The 22,199-nt window shown below is 45.2% G+C and overlaps 1 protein-coding gene across 2 annotated transcripts in view; it reads right to left on the bottom strand.

The window, feature by feature from the left end:
* Positions 1-22,199, bottom strand: part of CACNA2D3 (calcium voltage-gated channel auxiliary subunit alpha2delta 3) — an 874,546-nt gene that overhangs the window by 185,451 nt on the left and 666,896 nt on the right. For both annotated transcript variants that reach the window (XM_040246536.1, XM_040246537.1), the window contains exon 16: positions 15,499-15,573. In XM_040246536.1, coding sequence (XP_040102470.1) covers positions 15,499-15,573 — 75 coding nt within the window. The remainder of the gene's footprint in view (positions 1-15,498; positions 15,574-22,199) is intronic.

The raw sequence follows: 22,199 nt of genomic DNA, 5'->3' as shown, positions 1-22,199 counted from the left end.
AGTCCAGCCAGGGAGGTTCATCTGTAACCCTACATATTACCATTCAGCCTTCAATCCTTGTTACGTCTCATGCCCTGCAGGACGATGTTCAACATTCCAGAGTGCCATGCATCCCCATCACGCCGCCTCTGCTTGCTCCTCTGGCCTCTCACTCTGTACTCTCCAGCTAGACTGTGCTGACTCCTACAGGTGTCATTGTCATTCCTGCCATCAGGCCTCCGCACGTGCCACTCCACCCGCCCCCAATATACTCCAACCAAACTCAGAGTCCACTGGTCATTCAGCACCCAGCCAGGACATCAGTTCCTCTGGAAAGCCCCACTGGCCTGGCCCCAGTCGGTTCAGGCCCTTCTTGTGCCCTCTCCAGTCTCCCGCGGCATCTCCATCTCCGTGACTAACACACTGTGCTGCTATAGAGCAAAGTTGTCCCTTCCCTGCCTATCTCCTCCCCTCTGTCCCATGCACCTCTCTTATTCAGCTAGCAAAGTAACGCTCACAATTCTCCAAGCCAGGCTTCAGCAGTACATGAACGGAGAACTTGCAGATGTTCAAGCTGGGTTTAGAAAAGGCAGAGGAACCAGAGATTAAATTGCCAACATCCACTGGATCACAGAAACAGGAAAAGAATTCCAGAAAAACATCTACTTCTGCTTCATTTACTCCACCAAAGCCTTTGACTGTGTGGATCACAACAAACTGTGGACAATTCTTAAAGAGACGGCAATACCAGACCACCTGACCTGCCTCCTGAGAGACCCGTAGGCAGGTCAGGAAGCAACCATCAGAACCAGACATGGAATAACGGACTGCTTCCAAATTGGGAAAGGAGAATGTTAAAGATGTATATTGTCACCCTGTTTATTTAACGTATATGCAGAGTGTTGCTACTGCCAAGTCACTTCAGTCGTGTCCGACTCTGTGCAACCCCACAGACGGCAGCCCACCAGGCTCCTCCGTCCCTGAGATTCTCCAGGCAAGAATACTGGAGTGGGTTGCCCTTTCCTTCTCCAATGCATGAAGGTGAAAAGTGAAACTGAAGTCGCTCAGTCGTGTCCGACTCTTAGTGACCCCATGGACTGCAGCCCACCAGGCTCCTCCATCCAAGGGATTTTCCAGGCAAGAGTACTGGCATGGGTTGCCATTGAGTACATCATGTGAAATGCTGGGCTGGATGAAATACAAGCTGGAATCAAGATTGCTGGGAGAAATATCAATAACCTCAGACATGCAGATGATACCACCCTTATGGCAGAAAGGGAAGAGGAACTAAAAAGTCTCTCAATGAAGGTGAAAGAGGAGAGTGAAAAAGTTGGTTTAAAACTCAGCATTCAAAAAAGGAAGATCATGATGGCATCTGGTCCCATCCCTTCATGGCAAAGAGATGGGGAAACAATGGAAATAGTGTCACCGCAGATGGTGACTGCAGCAACAAAATTAAAGGACGCTTGCTTCTTGGAAGAAAAGCTGTGACCAACCTAGACAGCATATTGAAAAGCAGAGATATTACTCTGCCAACAGAGGTCCATCTAGTCAAAGCTATGGTCTTTCCACTAGTCACGTATGGATGTGAGAGCTGGACTATAAAGAAAGCTGAGCACTGCAGAATTGATGCTTTTGAACTGTGGTGTTGGAGAAGACTCTCGAGGGTCCCCTGGACTGCAAAGAGATCAAACCAGTCCATTAAAGGAAATCAGTCCTGAATATTCACTGGAAGGACTGATGTTGAAGCTGAAGCTCCAATGCTTTTGCCACCTGTTGCAAAGAGCTGAGTCAACAGAAAAGACCCTGATGCTGGGAAAGAGTGAAGGCAAGAAGAGAAGGGGATGGCAGAGGATGAGATCATTGGATGGCTCACTGACTCAATGGAAATGAGTTTGAGCAAGCTCTGGGAGATGGTAAAGGACAGGGAAGCCTAGCATGGTATAGGCCATGGTGTCACAAAGAGTCAGACATGACTGAGCAACTGGACAACTTATTCAGCATCAAACCTGCAGTGCCTAAGAGAGTACTCGTCAAAGAGTAGATTCTTCATGAATATTTGAGGAATGAGTAAACAGAGTGAATGAGCAAATTATAATGGGTCTTTACTTAATAAGCATGTACAACACCTACCATATGTCTGGCCTATTCTAGGTATTTTGTGAACATGAACTCAGTTAATCCTCATAGTAATTCCATGCAGTAGACACTATTTTTGTCCTCATTTTTCAGTGGAGGAAACTGAATGGAAGGAGGTTGAGTAACTTGTCCACAGTCACACAGCTGACAGCAGCAGAGCTGAAGTTGACCCTGGACACAAAGCCTCAGGCACTATTCTGCTCCATGGAGAAGTGTGTACCAGTGAACCTCCCATATATAAACCTGAGGTTGCTGCTGGGTGCCTGCCTGAGATGTGTCCTTCTAGGGCACAGTAAGTTGATGATGGCAAAGTGACCTGTGGCTGTCCTCAACCAGCTCCCTGGAACTCCACCTTGAGTAGAGCTGAGCTTCAAATTATTACCTCTCAAAGGAAACTTTCCATGAAATATATATAAAAGTACTATTTATACTTGTATTTGAACTTGGATGAAATAGGTATCAGTTAAAGGCATCCAGTCCACAGTATTCTCAAACTCGCTGCAGTACTGGGAGTCACATAAACACCTTTACCTGTCCCAGTCACACCCAGACTCTCTTCCTCGAGTGCAGGAAGAAACCTGGAAACTCCAGAGGAGGCTTTTCGGGGCAAGGAGCAGGCATCTGAGAGAAATAGAATATTTCAACTGATTCTAATACGCAGGATATACTTCTGAAATCTCTATGGTTCTATGTTGGGGAGAGGGGACAGTACTCCGTGTGTAATGCCTGTCAGCTTCTGAATGTCCCAGATAAAGGATTTTCCTCCTCTTTCCTCTGTTTATCCTTCCCAATCCCAGGAAATTAAGCCTGTCTCACTGGGCACTTCTTTCTTTTGGGGTACATTTCTGCCAAGTGGGGTCCTTGTTTATTTAAATCTGCCTTGAGCATTCCTAGCAGAGGGTTCTTCGGGCTTTTGATTTAATTTGGAGTGAGTGTGTGTGAGTGTCTGTGCGTGTGTGTTCCTTTCAGACGTGTCCTAAATTTGTCTCCTGCGGAGTCTGGCCTCTGCTGTGCCTGTGGTAAGTTGTGTGCCTCTATCTGTGGGATGTTGGTTTTGTAGTCACTGGGTCCGAAAAGAAGCCATGTGACAATGATGAATGTCCCCTGACTTGCTCCTCAGGTGGTCTCTGTCCTTCCAGGGACAGACAGGCACACAAAGCATCAAATTTCAGACTTGAACCCAGAGCTCCCTGGGGTGTGGCTGGCAGGCCAGCCTGTCATTTGGGATCTCTGGCCCTGGCCAGCTGAGGCACAAAAGCACTCGATCTTATGAAATCCCCAGCCACAAGCCAAAGAAATGCCAGCTATTGGTATGTTTGTGGGAGTGGGGGTGGGGTCACCCAGGTCCTGTCCCAGAGAGAAAGGGGTAAGTGAGAATAACGATCAGCAAAAGCCCTGACAGGCTTAGCCAAACTGAGTATCTCAAATGCATTCGTGTTTCCCTCTGCCCTGAAAACATCCACAGAGTATGTGGAAATGGCAGCTGGGAGGTGTTCAGAAACACACGTGGCCTGTCACATGGTTATAAAAGTTGAGTGAAGCGCATAATGGTCTGGGCACCTCCTCAAAGAAGGGCAATGGTCAGTTCGGGGGTGTGGTGGGGAGTAAATGATTGTGCCCCAAAGCCCATGCTCTCAACCTTTTTATTTGCATTCTTTGCGTCTTATCATTTAGGATTATGTAAAAATGACAGCTGCTTATAATTATTTGGAGGTTTGAGTTGCAATAATTAAAAACATCTGCCTTTATCTTACCGCTACCAGACTTAACCCCTCAAGGTTGGGTCTACTGAACTTCAAAGAGGGAAGCAAAAAATAAAAGAAAACTCCACACATTACTAACAAATTTCTAGTGATTCATTTAAATGTATAACCAGCTATTCCAACAGCCTTCAAACCTTTAATTATCTTTTAAATATATATAATTTGGGACTGCTAATTAGATAGCAATTTAATGCTCTCATGGGGATTCAGATGCACTGTCTTTCTAAAATGTAAACTCGCGGAGGCATCATCATTGGCATTCAAATGACTGAATTCTTCAGTTATTCAAATGAGTGTGGGCACTTACACTGTTGAATCATTTGAATATTCTGCAGTCAGCTCAAGCTGCAGGTTTTACAGGGCTCCTCAGTACATTGAGGGTAAGGCTAGGTTTCTCCCAGTCCAACTCTCTGGAGAGAAACCAGTCTGACTCCTCCCCGGGGAAGCCTAACCTCACTCACCAGCCTAGTCTGGCCTTCTCTTGGATGCAGAGGGCTCTGTTTGCCTGTTTTAAGGAGGAACAAACTTTCCTGGAATTTACAGTTATAAAAGCTTTAATGCTCACTTCCCAGCATTCTTCATGCTGGCCCGCCTGCTATTGTCTGGACAGTTAACATTTTAATTAATAACTCGCTCCCCACAACAGGCTGCTGCAGATGGAGGAGGTGAGGGTTTCACTCTGCTTTGAGCTTCCACTTCCTGTGTATTCCTACCCCCATGGAGATGGTCCTTTAAATTATATAAAGATGTGCACCACATGGAGAGAAGAAATTGATCAATTAGATGACACTGGACAATGATGGCAGCCAGCTCTCCCATCTCAGCCTCACAATGTGGCTAGGCTTTGCATTCCTGAGTCCAGGCTAGTAGCTAGCAGCTGACGCTCATTTCCCCCATGAGGGGAAGGAGGTGCAGACAAATCTATAGGAATTTTTAAGAGATCATTATTCAACACATTGCCTGTAATTACATTTTGATGAGCCTTTTATTGCTAATTCATCATCCAAGATGGGGCACTCTAGATATGAAATTAATCTAGTAAAACAAAGGTCACAGTGTGTCCAGTGTAAAGAAAAGCTCTGTCCTCATCAAATCCTTTTGCCAAACAATAAAGCAGCAGAGAATCCTATCTCTAAACCAAATTCCCTTAAAGTGCCTTCTCCATTATTAACAGCATAAAGCCAACACTCGCTGGTGCTTCTCAGTGCAAGCAGGCTGATGCGAGGTGAATACATGGGCAGCTCCCTGAAACAGAATGGGAAATGTGCCTGATCCCAACACTTTAAAGCAAAGGTCTATACGCACACAGAACTGTATCTGAAGCAAATCTATTTTTGCAGAGATGTATCAGTCCACTGGGATCGTGGCGCGACTCTCCTCTGAAGCAGATCCTAAGGCCAGGATTTAAGGGCAAAGTTTTTACTTTGCCAGGAAATGCCTGTAGGAACATGGCAAAGTGACCAAGAGACAGAGACCACAGGCAGGCAGCCAACACAAGTTGCATCACGGAGCATGTGGGCACGCTGGGCACCTCAAGCTGAATCTCACTGCAGGCATCCGGGAGCCAGCGTGCAGCAGGTGCCTGCAGGGAGCCCACCAGGAGGTGGGTGTGCTCATCAGTTTTTGGTGGAAGGATGCTAATTCCCTGGCACCCCCTGCTCGCTGTGCGCTTGAAAGGAGTGAACTCCAGAAGTCACAGAAAGTCTTCACTAGGGTTTTGGCAGCTGCAAGCCAGGCTGGAACCCACGGAGGTGAGGGCTGAGGGGGCCTGGGTGGGCCATCCACAGAACTACTTCACTAAGCATGTTTCCAAATAGGAATTTACCAACAAAACCTCAAGGCACTTTCCCTTGGTCTTTGGAATTCTGTTCTCAATCTACTCACAGATTCCAGACACATCTTAGGTCTCCCCGTGCCTCAGGGTCTTTGCATACATGGTTCCCTCAGCCTAAACTAGTCTCTATTATCTTGGCACAGCAAGTTCTTTTCCCCCTCAGGGCTATAGGGTTCAGCTTAAAATGTCATCCCCAAGAAGGGTTCCCCTTGACCATTCAACTAAAAGTAGGGCATGTCCCTAGTCTATTGTTGTCTCAGATCCTTCCTTCCTTTGGAGAGGTTATCCAAAATGGGCTAATACTTTTTCTTTGCTTACTTATGAGCCTAAAACCAACATGTCGTATCCATGACCCCGTGAAGGGGGAGTTGTGTCAGTTTTGCTTTTTTCCCTCGATCTCCAGCACATAAAGGAGTGCCTGGCACAGAAGAGGTGTTCGATAACACATGCCAGATGAGAGAAGGAAAGGTGAGAGGGCAGGTGGGCTCCAGCAATGCAAGAAGGAGCAAGCTGCACCTCTAGTGTCTGAAGGGTCTTCTGTTGCTTCCACATGTGCTCGACTGGATCACAGCCTGTGGGCTGAGGCTTACAGGCTGCAAACTAGCTCCCTGCAGAGTTCTCGAGCCACCCCTGTCACAGCTAGACACCACGTCCTTTTACAAATTCTTTCTTGCCAGTATTCCCACTCTGGTGCTTAATAATATACTGCGGCATTGTGTAATCAATTACCTATCTGTGGGTCTTCTCTCCTGTTTATTATTCCACTTCCTCTTCTAGGTACTTTGGACATGCAAGGGTGGGATCAGTGTATTCAGGCCGCTTGCAGTGCGTGAGGGGACAGGCGTGTCGAGGGAGTTCTGTGATGTAGCATGGAGCCCAAACTCAAAGACCTGTGCAGGAAGTCTGGTGGGACGAGGGCATAGGGTGGTGTGGGGAGGAGGGTTTCGGGGGTGGGAGTGGGAGACAGGGAGGGAGGACAGACTGTGTGCTCCCTGAGAGCAGGGCTCAGAGCCACGCCCAGCAACGGCTCCCAGCCGTGGGGATCCATAACTGCATCAGCCAGGCTGCTCTGCTTGTAAGCAGCAGATACCCATTCTTAATCACTTGAGCAAAAGAGGGATTTAATAAAAGTGTATATGGAAGCTCTCAGTGCCCACCACAATGTGAGATTAATGAATATGAGTAAATGAATAAATAAATAAAGGACAGGATGGAGGGCCTTTTCCTCTTGCCTTTTGTTTTTCTTCCTTCCTTCCTCCATCTTTTTCCTTTTAATTCTTCCTCTTTTCTTCCATTCTTCCTTCCTCCCTTTCTTCTTTTTCCTTTATTTATCCCCACCCCACCCCACCCCCGCCTTTTTTTTTCTAGTAAGCACTTAAGAGAAACAAACCTTCCATCTACTCTTACCTTTGTATCAGTCAGGACCCCAGCAGGAAGCATATGGCATCGTCAAGCTGGCTAATTAAGGAAGTTTTAATAAAGAACCTATTGTAACAGTGGGGCAGGTGTAGGGAACTATAAGAAATGGTGTAGTACCCTGAAGTCACAAGCAGTGGGGCCCTTCTCTTCTACTCTGCATGAAGGGAGAGAGGAAGGAACAATCACAGCAGCCCACAGAGAACAAAAGGCTAATGTGGCTTTCGACTGGGTGCAGCCAGTGCCAGGGGACAAGGGGCTGAATATACAGTCCCCTGCACTCTCCTCTCATTTCTTGTGGGTGTGAGTCCCCACCAGCTAAACTCCATCCAAGGCCAAGATCAAAGATGCCACCCTGAGTGCCATGCAGGTGGTGTGCAGGAGCAGACAGCAGAAGCCAAGGGAGGCCCACCAGCCCAACTTGCATTTTATAAGAGAACCTTATTACTCTGCTTCGGAATTAAGGAAGTCTGTTCAATTGAATAGGTTTAACTTGATGAAAAACGACACTGTTCATAGTTGTCTTTTTTTTTTTTTTTCCTCTGAAGACTGAGTCAAATTTGCTTTCTGACTGACACAGTCCTTTGGCCTAGGCATCAGTTAACCTCTCTAAAACAAGAACTAACACACAGGATGCTACGAAGACTTAGTGAGGCAAAACACACAAAGATGATAAGCACATAGCATGGTTCTTAAAACTTTAAGTAACAGCTGCACTGTCACTGCTTACCCACTCTCTGCTAAATCCTATCTATGCCCTAGGTGCCCCTGTACACACCCGGGCACAGGACTTGGGGACCAAGCAGCTACAGAGTTCTTGAGGTTTGCAGGACAGAAAGGCAGGCACCCCTCTAACCTGCTTCATCCTGAAGCTCACGAGATGTAAGCATTCCTTGCTCAGGGCTGCCACTCTTCCACTCAAGTGTCCAGACTAGGGCGGCTCCAACCGTTGCTCTCAACATTTCATCAAGAGAAAAGCATGCGAGGCTCTGTTTCACGAAACGATGTATTTCAAAAATACCAGGCTCGCTCCATGGGGGTCACACAGTCTTGTTTATTTTTTCTCTAAGAACACACTCCTCTGAGCAGATATATTTACTAAGCATCCGATGATTCTTTCTTTTAAAATAAAACGGGATGGATTCAGACCCGACATGAAAGGATTGTGTTTTGAGAATGTGCGCAGGGAGCGCGCACACGGCGGTGCCCGTGCGCCACCTACTGGCCAGTCTCGTTCAGTTCCCAGCAGTCTGAGCAGAGAACAGAGCTGGAGACTGGAGACGGGATTCCAGTCTTAGAAGCCACAGAGTTCTATAAACGATGACAGGTTCCCACCTGCTACACCCCAGAAGCTGGAGGCCAGCAGAATGCATGGTTCTGAGACCAGAGACAGAAGTCAAATGAGGACAGAGATCTCAGGAAGTGTGTGGGACCCCTGCTGAGTCTGGGAAGAAATATCCCTCACAGCAGGCTGTGGAGGAAGTTGGTGTGCATGCCACCTCCTCTGGGAAGCCCTCCAGCATCTCAGGCTACCCTTCCTCAAGAAAAGCGGATGCCTCCCCCACGAGCACATAACTCTTCTTGGACTCTAGCAATGAGCTCCTTGTGGGCAGAGATGCTGTTCTACCTGCTTCTCTGTCTCCATCAGCTAGCACAGTGCCTGACTTAAGGAACATCTCATGAATTGTTTGCAGTCCAGCAGAGGCAGGGGCGGAAGGAAAGGAGGACTTGATCAATTACATGAGATTCAAATTTTGCATGTGATGAAGCAGAGACTCAGTAAGTGTTTGATGGGTAAACATGTGGCACCTGCACTGCTCATTTATTGTAGAAAATTGGTACCCAGATATTTAGTCATCAGCATCCTTCAAACGCCATCAAAATCTACCAAGAAATATCTATCAACCACTCCCTCGGTACAGCAGCAAAGTCACAGGAATTCACAAGGGATGGTGCAGGAGAGGCTGAACATACAGACCTTTCCCAAGAGTGATAAGTGACCGGAGGAAACTCAAATACGGGGTGTGATGGGCAGTGAGGGAGGTGTGTGGCTCCTTTGGTCAGAGAGCAGGGAAGCTTCTCTGTGGAGGTGACACTGAGATGAGACATGGAAGGCGGGACAAAGGCAGTCACAGGTGTACTGGGAACAAGATTACAGGCAGAGGGAAGAGGAGGCACAAGAATTTCGACCAGAGAGGAGCTTGGTGCTTTTGAGGGATGGACGAAAGGGCTGGAGTAGACTGAAGGAGGGGTGAGCACAGCAGGCCGCCACACCACTCCGGCTGGCCAGAGAGATCAAGTCAGATATGGTAGGGCCCAGAGTTTGGGTTTTACTCTAGATGCCAAGAAAAGCCAGATCAACTGAGTGATGCCTGTGAAAGCCCACGTTGACTGCTAAGAGCATAATGCTGGGGTGAAGGGGGTACAAAAACAGGTGTCCAGAGCAGGGCTGAAACCCATGTTCAATAGCAAAAAGGTACGGAGAAACGAAGTGGCTGGGCATCTGTAAGAACAAAGAAATGGAATCAACATTTGGGGTGGGATGGGGACAGTCAAGGAGTCCATAGGGACTGACTGGTGACATCAGGCAGAACTCGGGCTGTGGGAACAGCAAGAACACTGACTTCCAGAGGGAGGAGAGATTTCATAACAGGACTTGTTGGAGAGTTCAGCTGAGTTTGACAGAATAACAGAAATGGCTGGGGTCTGATGCAGATAGCCTGACAGCTCAGGCTTCCCCTCCCCCCACTGGCCTGGGCTGCACAGCTTGGTCACCTATTTCCTTTTTAGATGTAGCTACTAGAAAATGTTAACTTACACAGGCACCTCATGATTGCGGCTCACATGACATTCTTCCTGGACAGTACTAGTCTAGGCAGAATCTCACTGTAATTGCCTTGTGATGACCCTGTTATTCATCCACATGGCTGCAAAGATCAGGTTCCTATTTCCTGAGAATCAACCAATAAGAAGAGTGAATTTAGTGCATCTAAACTGATCTAGCAGCTCCTGGTTCTGACTCTTTCAAGTCATTTAACTACTTGATTGCTTGGTGCCTCAGATTCCTGTTTGTAACATGAGGATATGCACTGCCTCACAGAGATGTTCCTGGCACCCTTGGTTGTCTACAATCTGACTCCAGATTGCCTTCCAGACCCACCTTCCACACAGGCCTGGCGTCACGCACACCCTTTCTCTGAGCCTTTCCATTGCTTCTGCATCCTAAGCTTGCTATTGAATTAATGATCAAAAGCTTTAACCATTTAAAACACTTTGAGCAGTGTCTGTCACACAAAAAGGAATCAACAGATGTGAAACAAAGTTTACTAAGACCAACAACAATAACAGATACAAAAGTGCATTTTCCCTAGTTGTATCTATGGTTGCTTCTCCACCCTACATAAAAAGTCTTATCCACCTTATTTGATTTTGAGCTCTCTGTGTTGGAGCACTTCTCCGCAGCCACTCTGGGCAGCTTGCTTAGCCCTAGAACATAGTAGCCGTCTAGCCAATATTGAGGGAAGGGACTGAGGGTTTTCCCCATCTCATCTACTGTTAGCCCAGAGGCCCATGTGACTGGCTAATTTTTATCCAGAATAGAAACTCTTCAGGATCCTTCCCCATCTTCTGGGCTTGCAGACACAGAGCAAACAGCTTTTGGCAAATGTCAACGTGGTTTCATGGAAACGAGTCCTAGATTTTGCCTGCCCCAGGCTCCTCTGTGGAGCGTTGCCTGTGCTGTGGCTGCTGGAAGGGAGCCTTTTTTGTGTTCTCTTGTTGGTTTGACGAGGTCCACATTCCAGGCCTCCATGGGAAGGCAATCAACTTAGATGTCCTTTTTTTCTAAAACAGAGGGGCACATGGGTTACCAAAATCTCAAAAGAAAATCAGATCATGTGAAAGGTGGTCCCTTCCTAGTTTTACTTCCTTCGATGCTCTGTCGGGCAAAAGAAAAAAAGATATATTAGGGGCTCCACATTTTAAGAAAAATTCGTAAAGCTCTCAAAGAACTTTATGAGAAGAATAAAGTGCAAGAAAAATCGATCTAGACAGTAATTCTAAGTAACTATGCTTTGAAATAGTTTTAACCTGAATGTTAAAGAGGGGCAGAGATCAAGGAAAAAACTTCCAGATGTGTAATAACAACTCCAAAATCATTCCTCAAGGTCTGACTTGAATCCTTCTTGCTTCGCTATTGTCCGAGTCCCCACCCATGAGATGGCCCCAGCCCATGTGTTCCTTCAGCCCCCATTCTAACACGTGGATCCCAGCATGCTGGGAACCACAGAAATGTTTGTTGAATCAGCATCAGTTAGTCTACCAGAAGTCACAAGCTGATGGCAAGGACAGAGTGACTGAGAAACACTTGGAGAAAGACTACAGAGAGCCCACTTATCAACAGAAAAGTCCTGCTTGAGCAGCTTTGCCAATTAAACCAAAGCCAGTCTGCTGAGTAAGGCTCCTACATCTGAGCTGTTTTTGGAGACACTTCATGATTCACACCCAAATCATACAAGATGAAAGAAAATACTGGATAAATCAAGCCAAATATTAAGTTTTGGGGGAAAATTTTATTGGACAAATTAGAAAAATATTGGTATTGTGCTTCAGGAAACCCACTTCTTTCCTCTGGCTGCAGGGGCAGAAACAACCTCAGTGGCAGATGGAGAGGGAACAGGAGTTATTTTAAGTGAGTCGGCTCCGTCCCCCATGCTGGCCACAATCTCCCACTCACACCCACTGTGCTAATCTGGCAGCCTTGGCCAGAACCGAGGGGAACATCCATTTGTAACAAGGATCTGACTGTATGACTGGGCTTGGAGAAGGCCTGTCAGGTTGGAGTGAGGATTCCCTGCTAGAGCTGGCCAAGGAAGCTGCTGGTGGTGGTTGTCCCCAGCTGTGGGTGAGACTCTGACTGGGTCCATTTACATCTGGTGCAGACACCAGGTTTCCGGGGGAAGTGCCCTATTACATAACATTATCCCGAAGGATCCAAAGTAACTGGAAATGCAACAATGGCTGTGGAGGATTCTTTCATTCATTCTCCTTCGAAGTCCCTCCTCTATGCTGAGTGACTGGTGGTGAAGGAGAAGGAGGGATTGAGTTTTCTGCTTTTGTTGTTCAGGTGAGCAAGACAGAGACAAACAAACTACTTGTACGTGCCAGAGCTGGGTTATTCCCCCTATGTGGATTGATTCTCAACTGTCATACTTTAGTTACTGCAGCTGCTAGTATTTCCTCAGTGCTACTTTAAAAACAAACAGACAACAGTAACAAAACACCTCGGTTCCCTGGGCTCACGCAGAACTTCCCAGTACAGCTACTGTTTGCTTTTCTTCTAGCTCAGAGCTGACCAAGAAAAGTAAGGGTGTGAATGTGTGAGATAGAGAGAGAGAGAGAGAGAGAGAGAGACAGAGAGAGAGACAGAGCGAGGGGGAGAGACAGACAGGCACAGACAGGCGTAGCTGAGGTTGCACAGACTAAGTTGATGTCAGGTTCAAAGTAGAACTGCACGCAGACTGTACGATCCCAAGGACTCTGTTCCCTCGTGTATGTGTGGATACAGTCCCTCACTGATGTTTATCATAATAACCTGAACAAGGAGAATAATTTCAAACGTTCTTTAAATCCACCCCCCACCCCAGCAAGCATCCACCCTCACCGAGTCCTCCCAATCTTTAAACCAGTCAATAAAACACAAACAATGTCCACAGAACTACCACGGTCCCCACAATGTCCTGGGGCTTGACTGGTCACACAAGGCTCTTTACTTATATTATCCCATTTACACTGACAACCCATAACACATACTTTTTGGTTATGACAAGATTACAAGAGAAAATGATGCTCAGAAAGGCTGTGTGACTTGCCCAAAGTCACATAGCTGGTTTATGATGGGATTAGGAATCAAGGATAACCTATATACCACTGAAGCTGAATTCCTTCACTTCACTGCTGTCTTTTTCCCAGCAGGAAAATACAAAACTCAAGGGAGGGTTAACATCCACTATTGATTACACAGATGAGTTAGTTCACAGAATCCTCAACAGTGGGCATCACACCAAACCTCTTCTAAATATGTCATGGCCTCAGTGTCAGAGATGGAAAAAATGGGATAGATGGTCCATTGACCTGGCCACTCCTGATGTTCTTATTGTGGATCAACTTCAAAAAGCTTCATCTGGTTTGGGTCCTCAAAAGTGAGATGTGCGGCATTTGCTTGGGCCATCACATTTATGGGAATTTTACCCTAGCTGCCATTTCCATTGAAATCATTCATTGCAATGTTTCAACAGTGAGAAGAACAGAAATGACTTGGATTTGTGAGTATTTGCACTGTCAGGAGATGATCAGTGTTGACTGGTTGGCCTGTTCTTCTAAGAGCCTTTCAGCTGCCCTCTCAGTGGCTACAGTTTTGAAGTCCATGAGATGGATTATTTGCAAACAGGCCAGGAGATGTGAAAGACCAGGAAGTCTCTGAAATGACTGCACAGATGGGAGCTGTTCATTTCCACATTATAGAGAAAGGGAAGGTACCCTGGTGACCCTTCTGACATCTGGTTCCATTTTGTTCCTTCTTTAAAAGCTGATAAATAGGAAAGTTAATTCATTCACTGGCAGAAGATCCAGGTTTGATTGCTTCATTTACTCTGATCCACTCCAACTTGGAATAAATAAGCACTAGGAGCCTATTGTCAGCCACATCAAACATATATCTCCTACTACCCTCAACAAGCAACCCCAACTGCAGGACTTAGAAATGGGTACTGTGCTAAGCTTTTTAAACTTAAATACATTTTTAGACTTAAATATCCTTAAAAAGTTAGATAGGGTTTTCAATCAGACTTTTCGGCAATTCTGAATTAAGTTTGGAATCAGCTAACCAGTTAATTCAATCCTTTTTTGATAAAAAGCTTGTTGAAGTCAAGTATTACCTTAAGTTGCATCCTGAAGCATGCATATGGGATCCACATGACGTGGCCATGACTCCATTAATACCAGGGCGATTAGAGCAAAGTTGGACGGTGATGGAGCTAAAACATGAACTTCTTCTAAACAATGATTCAAGTGAGAAACAAACTGGTCCACACGATGTTTCACAAATAAACGTTTGCATAGCAGGCACTGCTGATATTTTCTAATTTTGATGAAAGGAAAAAAGACATGGAGTGGATGGGTATGTGTGAGTGTGTGTGTGTGTGTGTGTGTGTGTGCGCGCGTGTGTGTGTGTGCGTGTGTGTACAGCTATAGGAAATGAACTATACTTTCTTAACATTCAAAAGCAGAATTTACTATATTACTCTTTATACTTTCATATCTTTAAAATTGGCTAACCATAGACCAAAAGGGATGTCCTTTTGTCAATACACTGCAGCTAGATCAGGGGGAGCAAACATGTGGTGCCCTCTCTGCCATGCCCCTCCAGAATCCACAGTGGACCAAACCTAGCTGCCCTTCAGAATCCTCCTAAACACAGTGCTCCAGGCAGCCTCTCCCCAGGGATCAGAATGGACCATGCTATTCTGGGCGGTCTTGGACTAGGCCTAACTCCACTCACTTCAAAGAGAGCTAAAACGATGCTGAAAGAAAATGGTTTACATGTCAGCTCACCAAACAATGCTACTGGATACAGCTTAGGCAGCACAAGAGGGAAAATCTCAACTGTTTCAGTGATTCCAGGGATCTTGACTCTTATTTGTTGTATCAAATGTAATTTTCAATAAGTTGGTCTCAGGACTTCCCTGGTGGTCCAATGGTTAAGAATCTGCTTGCCAATGCAGGGGACATAGGTTCGACCCCTGGTCTGGGAAGACTCCACATGTCATGGGGCAACTAAGCCCATGGGCAGCCACTACTGAAGCCCATGCACTCCACAGCCGGTGCTCCACAACAAGAGAAGCCACTGCAATGAGAAGCCCATGGACTGCGACCAGAGCAAGCCTGTACACAGCAAAGAAGACCTAGCAAGTTCCAAAATAAATTAATAAATAAGTAGATAGTTTTTTTTTTAAGTTAGTTTCAGGCTGGAGGGTGAGAGATCATTTCTTTCATAAAGCTACCTATTACGATGTATATTTCAAACTGAATAGAACTTAAAATTTTTACATATATTGGCAAATGTGAAATAAATAAGTTGTAAGACATATATGGATTTATATGTAAAACATGATAGCAAATATATTTATATTATGTTATTTGCATATTATATGTCAAAATGCCAGTTATAAACTATTAAAAAAGCTTTTCACAGACAGTATTATGAATTGAGCATTTCAAGTGAAAACTGCAAAGTGTCACCACTGTAGAACTGAAGAAAACCTTTTAAAGTCATAAAAGGAGAAACACAGAAATAAGTATTTCTCTTACCAGCGGTCTGAGTTCTGGATGCGTCAGGATATATCCATTATTTGTGATTGCAAAGGCATAGCCATGAATCCCTAACTGTAAGAAGAAGTGAGAAAGAAACCTTCATTAGCTTGCTCCCTGGTGAATTCACAAAGCAGAAAGCAGCCCGACATTTAGTAATTTACATCTTAAACTTGGCATTCATAACCCTTATCAGCACAATATTTCATTAAAATGAATGCAAGGCACTGATCCTTGACATTTGGTGGAAATGAAGACCTGTCACAGAATAAGCTCAGCAAATAGCACAATTTAAAATGTCACAGACCCATGTTGGCATCCAAAGACACATTTTGATTTATTTAAAACTAAAACAATTATAACTTTTAAAAAGCAAGTGGCTAATGTTTCTGGAGACCCTATGTCCAAGTGAAGAGAATTTTGTCAACCTGGGTGTCTTTTCTCTACCTGAGATAAGCCAAGAGGGGCCTCCCTCTGATGCACCCTAGGCTCCCAACAATTCCACACCCTCAAGGCCATCTCAAGCATGCATTCTCCTAGGCAGTCATTTTCTGTAATTCTTCAAGGAGAAAAGTGTCCCCACCAGCCTATATAGGAGCCTGCCACCCCCTTTTACATCCTTTCGTCTTTAAATTGTGAGGCCGCCAAGCTTTTCCATGCATTCTTCCATCGACACAAAGCCTGGGTAATTTTCTATGCAGAGTCTCACTTAATTTATGTTTTCTGACTAAATAGGACTATGGGAAATAGTTTGAGAGCAATGAAATGTTTTATTAGCTTTAAAAAGTATGTAATCAAATTTAACACTGCACTTATTTAAATAATAATCCAAGCTTTTTGACAATATTTCTATTACACAGTTGACTGCATCCATTGGCTACAATAAATTTACCTACAAATCATTCATGTATTAAAATGGCCTCTGGCATAAAACCCATACTGATCTCTCTCTCTGAAGAAAGAAAATGTAACCCACTTTTGCCAGAGCAGTGAAAGGGGAGAAGAAAAAAAATCCTTTTTTCCAACGAGTTATTTCATAGTCCTGAGCCCTCACTGTTATTTTCTTTAAAATTCTCTGCTGCTTGCATTCTTGAATATGATACTATTAAATGATCCAGACAACAGAGTTTACAAACCAAGAATGACCCTGTCTGCTTGTTAGCTTAACGTCAAGGTGATGTGAAATTAACTTCAGAGAATTTAACACCGGCAATTAAAAGTTTTCCTTGCATTACAAAAAGCAAATATGCATGTGGTAGTCAAGGGCAACAGACATTTTCTTCTGGAGTTACCTTACACAGCAAGTCTTAATAAGATTCTACTTGATTCTAATGATAAAAGTATATTTCATTATGCTGTGAAAGATAAACCAGAGATTTCCTATCTTTTGAGATGTATATCGTCTCTTTTCATCTTGTCTCTTGGAAAAATGTCAGACACAGTCAACAGTGCATTAATTACCTTTATTATGTCCCTGTTTAATACAGACTGAAGGGGTCAAAATGACTCAGAGAGTTTGACTTTCTCCATTAAAGGCAAAAGTGGTCTTTGGTTGGAAATTCAAACTCACGATGAGACCAAACAGATAATATTTTATAGTCAACGAATATATTCAGTGGCTTCTAATGTACATTCCTTCACTTCTTGGTTTGCGTGTAGGAAGCAATACTCAAAAGAAAGTAAAACTCCATGCATATGCCCCCCACAAGCCCTCTACTTCTCTTGTGTAGCACTTATCAAAGTAACAATTATTTGTGAGGTCAAGGCCTTTGATTATTTAAAGCCTATCTCCCTGCCAGAATATAAGTTCTGTGACAGCCAAGGTCATACCATGCAGTTACGGAGGGATGGCTAGGATGAAGGCAAGAGGGGTAAAGAAAGGAGGAAGCAGAAAAGGAGGAAGAAGGGAAGGTAACACAAACTGAATTGAGTGCAGATCCTACAGAAGTCTCCTGAACTCTCTGCTTCTTCCCTGGGATGCAGAGGCTGAGGTGACCTTCCCACCCAATGGCCTCCGTTCATTGTTTAGCTGCCATCTTGCTTCCTTGTTGCTCACTCACATTTCACTCTACAGAACCTGCCTCTGTCATGCCCCCTCGCCCACCAAAATGCCACCAGAACTCCTTTCTCTACAGTTGCCAGTGGCCTCCTAATTGCCAAACCATATAGAATGTACCCTCTTTTCCTGGTTGTCTTAGCCTACTGTCCCCTCCTCCTTGACACTCTAATCCCTCAGTTTCCAGGCCCCACACTCCCGGATTCCCTCCCTTTCATAGGATCCTCGTCCTCTACTCAGCCTGGAAGCAGTAAGTTTCTGTCTCTACTGCTCCTTGTCTGCTTTAGCTCCTTCTCCTCCAACATGATCCATCAACCACCTGGATGCTGTTGACCTCCAGATCTGTGCTCCAGCCTTGGCCTCTCGCCTCAGTGGTAGACCCCAGGGTTCAAGTGTGTGTCTCTGCCTGGACATCACACAGGTGCCCCAGCCTCACCCAATCCAACGTGGGCTCCTTCCCTTAGTGCTGCCCTCCCTGCACTTCTCCCTCAATTGATGGCACCACCCTGTTGCTCCCCTTTGTAAAAGCCACTAAAGACCTCTTTGATGTGTAGGAAGTTAAAGTGAAAGTCTCTCAGTTGTCTCTGACTCTTTGTGACCCCATGGACTACACAGTCCATGGAATTCTCCAGGCCAGAATACTGGAGGGGGTAGCCTTTCCCTTCTCCAAGTGATCTTCCGAACTCAGGGAGCGAACCCAGGTCTCCTGCATTGCAGGTGGATTCTTTAATAGCTGAGCCACAAGCGAAGCCCAGAGAAAACTGGAGTGGGTAGCCTGTCCTTTCTCCAGCGGATCTTACCGATCCAGAAGTCAAACTGGGGTCTCCTGCATTGCAGGCAGATTCTTTACCAACTGAGCGAAGCCATCAGGGAAGCTCTTTTTCACTTTCATGTGTACAATAGAATCTATGAGTCTATCCATCAGGTCTCCCTGGGGTCTGGCCCCTATCTACTTACCCAGCATTTCCTTCCTCCACTCATTGCCTCTCAAGAGCTCATGACAGCAACAATAAACCCCCTGCAGCTTTCTCCTCCCAGTGAGACCTTTACTTAACGGATGCAAGCTGTCCAGAGCACTACTCCTTCCCATCTCTCCCAAGCTATGAGCTCAGCCTCACAATCTTCTCCTATAAACATGTCTCTCCTGTTGCACCCTCCTTTCCATATCATGTCTCCATAAAACCCTGAGAATTTTTCCATTACTACCTTCACCTTAATGCATGAAAATGCTACACTTACCTTTCTGCCTGCTTTTCAACCCTAGTTGGATGTCTTTCCTTCATCTGCCTTATTCTAGACACGCCCCCATCAGAATGGGCTCTCTGTGGGAAAGGAGCCCTCTCACTCATCTTTTGACTGTTCCAGAATCTAGCATAATGTCTAGCACATGGCAGGTGCTCCAGTTAAGGTCTGCATGTATTTAAGATAGTCATCACTTTACCCAAATATTACCTCATTCATCTTTAAAATTTGAGCTAGAGTAAATATCAAACGTAAGCTGAAAAGGAGAAGCTGATTTGCTATGGGTGGTACATAGTCAGTCCTCCTCAAGCCTGTACCTAAGAAAGTCTTCCTGACATTCAGAAACTATCTGGTTAAAATCCTTCCCAGGAGAACAGTGAGAAAATAACATCAGAATGTTTTGTTGGTTTGTTGACTGCAAATGGATATAATCTAATGTAGATATAAGAAGAGAAACTTAGCAAATCTCAAAACACATTCCCCATTCTGTGGATGAGTCTCTCAAAAACCCTAAAACTTGTAGATGGCAATGTCCAACATTAGCTTAGGGCCTCAAATCAATATGAAATCTCTAATGAAATCTCTAATTTTTGTTTCATCTGAAATACAACTAGCCATTCTGTCCATTCTAACATGCAGTCCCATGCCGCAGTCAGAGAGCAGATGGGACACAAGGCCTCCTGGCACTTGGGGCTGCCAATGGGGCCCCCATCCTGAAGCACGCTTTTCTGGAGGCCAGGAGCCTTGTGGTCCAAAAGCCTGGGGAAGGAGGTGCCTCCCTTCCCAGAGCAGAGAATCGGGACTAATGAAGTGAACCTAATTATAAAATGGCTCTTTACATTAACAGAGGTTGTGGTGTCTGGAAATTATTGCTGGGGTGTCTGGAATTCTTAATAAAAATTACAGGAAGTCTGATTGCTTGTGGGAAAATCTATGAAGCTAATGGAAAAGAAAGAATTCTATCAATATCTTCTGGGAAAACCACATGAGCCAAGAGCTGACTCATCTTTACAAGGTGTTAATCAAGAGAAAAAGGTGTGATCTGCACTCTGATCCCTGGAGCTCTCCTCTCCTAGATGAGAGAGCCCCATTCACCCACGGTTCACTCCAGCTGCCATGGATACCTCTTCCCACAGCTCTGGTGGGGACCAGAGGAAGGGCAACTTAGATTAAGGTATGCCACACCTGGGTCTCTGGTTCCCAGACCCTTTGGGGAAAGCAGCTAATTTTCTGTAGCTGATCTTCTTCTATCCCCTTATTACACTTTGTTTTCTTTATCGTTTCCTTGCTGAGTTATAACGAGAAATAATAAGAAAGTTATTTCACGTGTCTTCATCTAAAAATGGGGCCAAGTGGTACTTATTTCATGGGAGTGTAACGCGGTTTCAGTGGGAACAGTAAGTATAAAGCACTTTTACCATACTAAATACACAGTGAAAAGTTCAATGAATGTCTTATTGTATTATTTTAGCTACTAATTTTTTATATATATTTTAACTATTACTATTATTGTCCTTTATTGTTTCTTATGGCTCTAGGCTTCAGTTCAGTTCAGTCACTCAGTTGTGTCCAGCTCTTTGCAAGCCCATGGACTGCAGCACGCCAGGCTTCCCTGTCCATCACCAACTCCTGGAGCTTGCTCAAACTCATGTCCATCGAGTCAGTGATGCCATCCAACCATCTCATCCTCTGTCGTCCCCTTCTCCCACCTTCAATCTTTCCCAGCATCAGGGTCTTTTCCAATAGGTCAGTTCTTCACATCAGGTGGCCAAAGTATTGGAGTTTCAGCTTTAGCATCAGTCCTTCCAATGGATATTCAGGACTGATTTCCTTTAGGATGGACTGGTTGGATCTCCTTGCAGTTCAAGGGACTCTCAAGGGTCTTCTCCAACACTACAGTTCAAAGGCATCAATTCTGCAGCACTCAGCTTTCTTTATGGTCCAACTCTCACATCCATACATGACTACTAGAAAAACCACAGCTTTGACCAGATGGACCTATGTTTGCAAAGTAATGTCTCTACTTTTTAATATGCTGTCTAGATTGGTAATAGCTAAAAGCATGCACTGCTAGTTTGAGACTGGGCAAGGTATTTAAATTTTCTGAGTCTCTTGTTTCCTTAGCCAAGGATAGCAGTGTCTACCTATTATTAAGTGAGATAATGCTATAAAGATGTTAGTACATTGTCTAGTAGAAGAAGCTTTGAGAAACAAATTCACAGGGTAATTGTTACCATTTCCTATATGTTCTGGGCTCCCTAGGTGGCTCAGTGGTAAAGAATCCACCTGCCAATGCAGGAGACATGCGTCCCAGGGTCAGGAAGATCCCCTGGAGGAGGGCATGGCAACCCACTCCAGTATTCTTGCCTGGAGAATCCCATGGACAGAGAAGCCTGGCAGGCTACAGTCCATGGGGTCGCAGAGTTAGACACAACTGAGTGACTAAGCACACACACACCTGTATGTTCATCTTTTCTGGATTTACTGGGCATATATTAAATAGTGACCCTGTATTTGGGCTTCTACATCTTACATGATGCTAGAGGCTTAAGAGTGGTAATGGTTGGATGCCCTTTCTTAAACAGTGAGCCAGCAATTCTGGGCCTCTAAGTCTAAGGATTTCAATAAGAGTAAAGTCCACTATCTTTAGGGACCTCAAATAGCTCCCTAACCCCCTGACTTTCCACCTCTAGGGAGCGAAACACAATGGCACTCCACTCAAGTACTCTTGCCTGGAAAATCCCATGGACAGAGGAGCCTGGTAGGCTGCAGTCCATGGGGTCGCTAAAGAGTCAGACACGACTGAGCAACTTCATTTTCACTTTTCACTTTCATGCATTGGAGAAGGAAATGGCAACCCACTCTAGTGTTCCTGCCTGGAGAATCCCAGGGATGGGGGAGCCTGGTGGGCTGCCGTCTATGGGGTCGCACAGAGTCGGACATGACTGAAGCGACGCAGCAGCAGCAGCAGCAGCAGCAGCAGCAGCAGCTTGTGTGAGTTTGGGTCAAACAGATGTCGTATTATGCTCTGGAAACTGAACTCCAGATGGAAAAGCCCTTTTGGTGAACGAACCTGGCTGTCAGAGCTCCAGGGTGATAGCAGGAAGAAAGACCTTTGTCATCTCAGTAAACCCAATCAGAAAATTTCTTTTGTTAATGAGGCCACCTTTTGTAGCCTGGACATCTGATTTTAGCTTAGAGTTGATTTCCTTTTATTATGAAGGCAGCTTTCTAATTTGATCACCTAAATGGGATCAGCACATGGGAACAGACATGCCTTGCTTATTCAAAGAAGTTTCCTCTTTTAGGAGTGGATCAGGTTCTAGGGACCAGCTAGGAAGCACTGGGCAGAATCTGACCTTATGGGTTCTCTGAGAAGCCTGGGCCAACAGGTAGAGGTGTG

The sequence above is a fragment of the Oryx dammah genome, unplaced genomic scaffold (genome assembly GCF_014754425.2).
Source record: "Oryx dammah isolate SB20612 unplaced genomic scaffold, SCBI_Odam_1.1 HiC_scaffold_9, whole genome shotgun sequence".
NCBI lineage: Eukaryota > Metazoa > Chordata > Mammalia > Artiodactyla > Bovidae > Oryx > Oryx dammah.
Note: the sequence above shows the minus strand (reverse complement) of the source record. Positions and strands in the feature narration are given on the sequence as shown.